This window comes from Tupaia chinensis, unplaced genomic scaffold (genome assembly GCF_000334495.1).
Source record: "Tupaia chinensis unplaced genomic scaffold, TupChi_1.0 Scaffold000199_1, whole genome shotgun sequence".
NCBI classification, from domain to species: domain Eukaryota; kingdom Metazoa; phylum Chordata; class Mammalia; order Scandentia; family Tupaiidae; genus Tupaia; species Tupaia belangeri.
In genome coordinates this window covers 1155647-1163453 of record NW_006159674.1, presented here as the reverse complement: position 1 = coordinate 1163453, position 7807 = coordinate 1155647, and the positions used below count along the sequence as shown (strand labels likewise).

General features: G+C 38.4%; 1 protein-coding gene and 1 non-coding gene across 4 annotated transcripts in view; one reads left to right on the top strand and one right to left on the bottom strand.

Annotated features, from left to right (window-relative positions):
• IPMK (inositol polyphosphate multikinase) overlaps positions 1-7807 on the top strand; it is a 62395-nt gene that overhangs the window by 32186 nt on the left and 22402 nt on the right. Inside the window, exon 1 of one of the 3 annotated variants that reach the window (XM_027771262.1) lies at positions 3625-3681. The exons of the other annotated variants lie outside the window; for them this stretch is intronic. Within the exon in view, the coding sequence (XP_027627063.1) occupies positions 3640-3681 (42 nt within the window). The 5' untranslated portion in view covers positions 3625-3639. Of the gene's footprint in view, positions 1-3624; positions 3682-7807 lie in introns of those variants that run through there. 3 annotated transcript variants of the gene reach the window in all.
• Positions 7165-7298, bottom strand: LOC114007579 (small nucleolar RNA SNORA48). The gene has a single exon (XR_003549184.1). It is a non-coding gene; the product is annotated as a small nucleolar RNA SNORA48 (small nucleolar RNA).

The window sequence follows — 7807 nt, the reverse complement described above, 5'->3', positions numbered from 1 at the left end:
ATAATCCCCAAAATAGACAAGTGGAATTACATCAGACTAAGAAGTTTCTGCATGGTAAAAGACACAGTAATTAGTGTGATTTGATAGCCCTCAGAATGGTAAAATATTTTTGTAAATTATGCATCAGATAAGGGACTGATAACCAGAATATACAAGGAACTCAAGCTGTTGTTTGGAAAACAGATGATCAACCCTAGTAAAAGATGGGAGAAGGAGTTGAATTCACACTCTCTAAAGATGACATACAAGTAGCCAAAAGGCATATGAAAAAATGTTCAACATCCCTCATCGGAAGGGAAATGCAGATCAAAACAACGAGATACCATCTAACCCCAGTCAGAATGTTTATGATTAAGAAAACAAAAAATGATAAATGTTGGCAGGGGGTGGTGAAAGGGGAACTCTCTTACACTGCTGGTGGGAATGTAAATTGGTCCAGCCACTGTAGAGAACAATTTGGAGATTCCTCAAAAATCTACAAGTAGATATAATACAGCAATCCCATTCCTCAGTATCTACCCAAAGAACAGATACCCATCTTCATTGGAAAAGTGCTTGCACATCAATGTTTATTGTGGCACTATTCATGATTGCTAAGACATGAAACCAACTTAAATGCCCTGTATGGATGAATGGATTGAAAAACTGTGGCACATATACTCTATGTAGTACTATTCTGCCATAAAAACCAACAAAACCCTGGCTTTCGACAGAAAGTGGAAGAATATGGAAGATTTACGGCTGAGCGAAGCAAGCCAGGTCATGAAGGAGAGACATTGTATGTCCCCACTTAATATATATGGAGTGTCTGCACTCTTATGACTGAAACTGATTGACCTAAGATTGTACAAACACAAGAGATAGGGGTGAATGCCAGATGTGGTGTGTTTGGAGGAGTGGGGCCTAAGGAAGAACATTCGGAGAAGGAATACGGAGGCAGAGCATTGAGGGAATGGGGAGATGTAGTGTTATCGGTTGAAGATAATTTGATCAACTGGACTGGGGAGAAATGTTCACATATTGAAATGTTCACTTTGTAAGCTAAATAATGTGATTGAATGTATATAAAAAAAATAAGTAAAAAAAATTATTTACTTAATTCCATTTGTTGCTATTATTGTTTAACTTGACCAGAAAGAGAGAGAGAAAGGGAAAGCGAGAAAGCAAGCTACCAGGTCTGGGACTAAAACTGTGGTCGACTATGTGGGAGTCCAGTGCCTTAACCATCACACCACCTTGTCAAAAAGCAGCTAATCACAAATATGAAGGATAAATCCTTAACAGGAATTCTGTCCAGTATTGTAGTAGGTAATAAAAGGTGAATTTGGAATTAAGAGGCAATAAAGTAATAACTGATACAGAGTGGTTTATTGATTCTCAGTTTTGTTTTATTGATCTAAATATCTGCCTACACTCTATTGATTTACTGTAGTTATGTAGTAAGTCTTCCAATTGGGAAATAAGAGTCTTCTAGCTGAGTCTTTCTCAAAATTGTTTTGGCTTTTCTAGATCCCTTGCATTTCAAGTTGTATTTTAGGATTAGCTTGTCAATTTTTGCTAAAATCCAGCTGGCATTTTTTTTTTTTAAGAGTTTTTGTTGAATCTGTAGATAAATTTGGGGAGTATGGACATCATTTGGTTTTTTTTTTTTTTTTGTCCTTTATTTCAGTGTTGTATATTGATTTTTTATATGTTGAACCAACTTTCACTCTGGCAATAAATTATACTTGATCATGGTGTAATCCTTTTTATGTATCAGTTGATTCAGTTAGCTAGTATTTTATTGAGGTGTTTTGTGTTTTTATTTACAAGGGATATTGATTTGTACTTTTTTTGTGATGTTGTAAATGACTTTTTAAGACTTCATCTGCCTTTTTTAAAAGAACTCAGCTTGAAACAACAAATGTTAGAGTAACAGGAAAACTTTAAGTGCTGGAAAACTATAAACTCCTGATGAGTATCACTTACCAGATTATTGCCCCTCAGTTCCAAATTCACCTTTTGTTCCCTCCTCCATGATGATGGACTCAATTCCTTTGAGCACTTTCCTTTATAGCGAGTGCATTATTAAGTATTTTCAGTAGGGAGTGCTGAGGGACATTGCAATAAGAAGGAATTTTTCTTACTGTTTCTGTCTGCTGCCCTGTTGGTCAGCAGTCAGGTGAGTTGTTTCCTCCTCTGGCCACATGTATGGAAATATGTGTCTTCAGCAACCTCAGAGCCCTGGCTCAGCCTAGTGATTACTTCTTGTGGTCTTCCATCCATGGAGGGCCTCCTGTCCACATTGGCATTCTGACTGCTCTTTAGGTTTATGTCAGAGGTTTGTTTCCTACTGTCGTCCTAGGGTGGAGTCAGGTACTCCAGCCTCCTGCCCCCAGCTCCCACTGTGTGCCTGCACACTGACTGTGTCTTACCTGCACACTGGATGGTTGATTCATGCATGCCCAGTGACCATGGGCCAGCTCTGGGTTGGATAATCAAATGGACTTCTCTGCCATCCAGTGGGCTGCAGTTAACCTTCTTCACTGAGATCTTTTTAGGGAGCAGGACTGCCTTCTACCTTGCCCTTCTTGGATATACTCTTAGCCACAGGATACCTTAGAGAGTTCTCTTTACATCTTCTAGTTGCTTTTTTATCAATGCTCACTGATTTTTTAAATTAAATGTCTGTTGCTTAAATCACTCTGTAGTTTCTTTTTATTGGCTCCAGATGCTGTAGCTCTCTATGGGAAAGGTAATCTATTAGGAGATCATATATAATTATACAATTTTTGGAATGCCTCTTTTGCCTTCCAGAACACTATAATTTTAACTCTCCATCCTATCTAAATTTATTTGACCAGAAAGCCTAAATGCTTTTCCAAACTGTGTGCTTAAGCAATTAATTTTATACCATAAATATGCTGATGTTTACTTAAAATAAATGTTTATTCATTATGTTGGTGTAACATGTTGTTTTCCAAGGTAATACCTATGATTCCTGGGCAGATAATCAGTAAGATTAGCTCTGCGTTATTTTGACCAGGTTCTGTGAGGTATCTTTGTTTTGAAAATTATATATTTAACACCTCCTCTGCGTTATAATAATTTTTAAAAAATTTACTACTAGGGCCAGCAGGAGGCATGGTTTAAGGCTCTGGACATTCCCACATGGCCAACCATGGTTCTAGTCCCAGACCTGGTGGTTTGCTTTCTCACTTTCCCTCTCTCTCTCTCTGTGTCTCACTGTGGTCAAATTAAAATGAATGAATGAATGAATAATAACTTGAAAAATAAAAAGAAAAATTTACCATTATACTTTTTAGAAGTTTTTTTAGAAAGTTTATTTGGGGGTCAGCAGGTGGCATGGTGGTTGGGGGTGCTGGACTTCCAATATGGCTCATGAGGTCAGCCTCACAGAGCATTTTGTTTTACTGTCACCCTACCATCTGGGCCCCTGGTTATAATTTTTGTTTGTTTGTTGTTAGGTACATGTGCTACCTGAGAAAGGCTGACAGAGAGAGAAAGTGAGAAATCACCCCTAGGGGGATGGCTGTGCTTCATTCCCTTCTCTGCTCATCTCTTGGGATTTGGGGCATGCATGCATATGTGCCTGGTGTATTTTTCAAACTACCGCCATCTTAACCACCGTGCCACTGGATGTCCCCTCTGGTTGTAATTCTTAATCCAGTCTGTGAGTCTGTAAGTAAATTCTGCTTATTCATTGCTGCCTTCTGTGTTATAGATAATTTTTATTGTGTTTTGTTTTGTTTTGGCTTTTTTTTTTTTTTAGAAGTGGTTTTTGCCTTTTAAAGGATGCAGCTGTTCACCAGAGAGACAGTGAGAGGGAAAGTGAGAAATCACCCCCCCCAGGGAGGATATTCTTGCCACAATCCATTCTCTTCCTGGGATCTTGATGTGCCTGGTGTGATTTTCAAGCCACTGGGTCCAGGACTCGATCTGTGGTTAGCCATGAAGGAGTCCGACAACGTAACCATTAGGCTATCTGCAAGCCCTAGGCTTTTGTTTTTAATTGCCACAGGGTATATATGCTCACCAGAAACACAGAGAGGAGGAGAAAGCACCCCTTGATGAGGCGTGGTTATGCCACAGTACATTCTACATTTCTCTATCCTCTTAGGATTTGGGGCACATATGCACATATACCTGGTGTTTTCAAGCCTCCAGAGCCAGGATTTGAACCAGGATTTGGCTCCCCCAGCCCTGCATTGTTGTTGTACTTGCACTGAGTACTGTATACATGGAACATGGTAATATTTTTCATTAGAGGCTCTTTTATCTTTCCTGTATTAACTATCTCACTAGTATTCTTAGCCTATGAAAATCCAACTAATAGATAAAAACATCAGAAGTTTAGTCGATTGTAGTGAAAGAGGTATGTTAATTTGCTAGGGCTGTCATAACAAAATACCACACACTGGTAGCTTAAACGATAAAAAATTTGTTTTTCACAATTTTGGAGGCCAGAGCTTTAAATCAGTGTTGACAGAGTTGATTTCTGAGTGACAGCCATTTTCTTCCTGTGTCTTCACATGGTCTTCCCACTCTGTGTGTGTCCTAATCTCTTGTCTTTATGAAAACTGATATTGTCAGATTAATGCTCACCCTAATAACTGTATTTACCTTTAATGATCTCCTTTCTTGTTTGATTTTTAAAAAATATTTATTGATTTAAATCCATTTATGTATTTATTTTTTATTTGACCAGAGAGAGACAGAGGAAGGGAAAGTGAGAAAATAAGCTGCCAGATCTAGGACTCAGACCATGGTTGGGCATGTAGGAATCCAGCACCTTTAACCGTCATAGGACATCTGTGCTTGCTGGAGAGAGACAGAAAGATAAAACAAGAAAGCAGCCACCAGGGGGATGGCCATGCTGTGATCCCTTTTCCTTCTCTCAGGATTTTAGGCATTCATGCATGTGCGCTGGTGTGTTTTTTAAGCCTCTGTGTCTGGGACTTGAACCATTCAGTCAGTCATGTGGGCTCTCTGCTTTAACTACTATGCTACTGGCTGGCCCCTTAATTACCACTTTACTGATTCTGTCTCCAAGTCACTTTCTGTCGCATTCTAAGGTATTGGGGTTTAGAACATATGAATTTTGTTGGAATGTAAATGATGAACCTCAAAAGTGAAGGTTTATTTTCTTTCCTTTTGTGGATGGTGACATGACACTGGATCATAGGTTTTGGAGTTGCACCGATCTGTGTTCAATTTTTGTTTTTGTTTTTTTGGTACCTAATTTTTAGAGAAAGATTTTTGCTATTGGGTTTGCACACTCGCTGGGAGAGAGAGAAAGCGAGAAATTATTACCACCACCACCCTGGGATAGCCACACCATAATCCCTTCTAAATTCTCCTTTCAGGATCTTGGGCATGCATGTGCATGTGCCCAATTGATGCAGTTGATTCTTTGCCTTTTAGGTTGAGAAGGATGGAGGAAAAAAGAAAGATACAAAGCATTCTCTCTATTTTTATTTTGAGAAATTTAAAACATGAATGGGTATTGAATATTTTTTAACTACCTTTTCTGTATCTGCTGAAGTAATTGGATGAGTTTCCTTCTTTAATCTGTTAATGTGGTTAAGTACAGTGATAATAAATTTCTGTAATACCATTTCTTGCATTTTTGGAATAAAACTTACTTGAACATATCTTTTTATTTATTTATTTTATTTTTTTGTAGAGGTTTTACTAATGGGCGTGTGCGCTCGCCAGAAAGACAGAGACCGAAAGTGAGAAATCACCTCCAGGGTGGGGTGGAGGGATGGCCACATTGCAGTCCCTTCTCCTCCATTTTCCTCTGGGGATCTTGGGCACACACCCACATGCGCCTGGCGTGAGTTTAAGCTACTGGGTCAGGGACTTGAACCACAGTCTGCTACATGGGAGTCCAGCAACATAGCCATTATGCCAACTGCAGATCCCTATTTGTTTATTTTTAATAATATGTACCCCCAGGAGGGGCTTTCTCCCTCTCCTTTTTTTTTTTTTTTTTTTTTCCTTTTTAGAGTTTGCTTGCTTGTTTTTAATTTTTTATTTTTTATTTTTTGGCTGTGTACCTAAATGAGACTGAACTATTTCTTCACATGTTGCCCTTACCTGGCTTTGATAACATTTCTTTTCGCTCCATCAGTGGGTTAAGAAGCATTTCCTTATCTATTTCATTGAATTAGTATTAGATAAGAATTTCATTCTTCAAAAATTTGATAGATGTTATCTATGAATGCATCAGAGCAGCCTGTCCTGTCTGTCTCTTTCTCTATCTGCCTTTTTCTCTTTTTCTTCTTTTCATTTGTCCTATCCTTTCTTCCTTTAATTTTTCCTTCTTTCATGGGCAAGAATAGATTTTAAAAAAAAAGCAAACTAGTGATTCAGTTTATCAAAGGTCTTCCTTTTTTAATTTGTTAATGTGATAGTAAAATATAGTTATATTTCTTCTACATAATTGCCCAGTTGTCAAAGTTCCTTATAGGAACTTAAAAAAAAAAAAATCTCTGCTGTATTTAGTTAGGACTTTTTTCCCCCGTTATTGTTTATTTGCCATTTCTCTTTTTTGATCAGCTTGACTGCCAGAATTCTTGGAGTGTAGTGGTTGGAGAAGGATGCCAAGGTTTTTACTGTTTAGTTTTTACAGTTGTATTTACTTTTCACATTCTGCCTTCAGTTTTGCTTCTTCTCTGAATTCAGAGATCCCTTGGTCTTCAGAATGAACCCTCTGTGAAGCCCAAACATCCCTACTCAGCTTAATACTTTTGTTTCCCTTTAGTTTTCGATGCCTGTGGATTTTCTTTTCTTTTTTAACTTAAAAAAAAAAAAAAAAATGGAAGAGGGAGAAAACCCCTCCCAAGGGAGTCTGGTCACACCACAATTCCTTCTCCATTCTTCCATCCTGTTGGGATTTGGGGCATACACCATGTTGTTCAAACTGCTAGGACCAAGATTCAAACCATGGTCAGCCATGTGGGATCTCGTTCCCTTAACTGTTAGTCTACTGACTGAATTTTCTTTTTTTTTTTTCTTTTTTTTTCATTGAGGTTCAACTATGTATTTAGGGATTTGTTATATAGTAGAAAGGTTTTTAGATTATTTTGTCTGGCATGTGGCAGTAAACACCAGTCCCACTACTTTATGCATTTATTTATTTTTTTCTTATATTTCATTCTATGTGTCCAAGATACGAACCAGGCATGGTCAGTGACCAAAAGCCAAGGTGAGATAAACAATGGGTTGCTTTGTCCCTGGCTAATAATAATAGGCACCACTAGCCAGATGTCATTCTACCTAGGCCAGGGACACTACTTTTTAAAAATATTTAAAGTTAGAAGAGAAAGTTTACCTCGTTAGTCTTCCATTTCCATCTCAGATCTAAACTGAATAGTTTTAAGAGCATATCTATCATTTTTTCTTGGCTTTACAGAGATAATACATACATATTCTTGTTTTCCTTTAAAAAAATTTTTTTTGGAAAGATTTTTGCTGTAGGGTGCATGCGCTCGCCAGAAAGACAGAGACAGACAGAAAGTGAGAAATCACCCCCCTGTGAGGGTGACCATGCCGCAATCCTTTCTCCTCCATTCTCCTCTTGGGATCTTGGGCACACATGCACAAGTGCCTGGTGTGAGTTTAAGCCACTGGGTCCAGAACTCGAACTGTGGTCGTCTACATGGGAGTCCAACAACATAGCCATTATGCCAACTGCTGGTCCCATTTTCCTTAAAATTTTAAAAGGGGGGCTGGCAAGTAGCATGGTGGTTAAGGGCTCTGGACTTCCGCATTGCTTACCGCGATTTAAGTCCCAGACCTG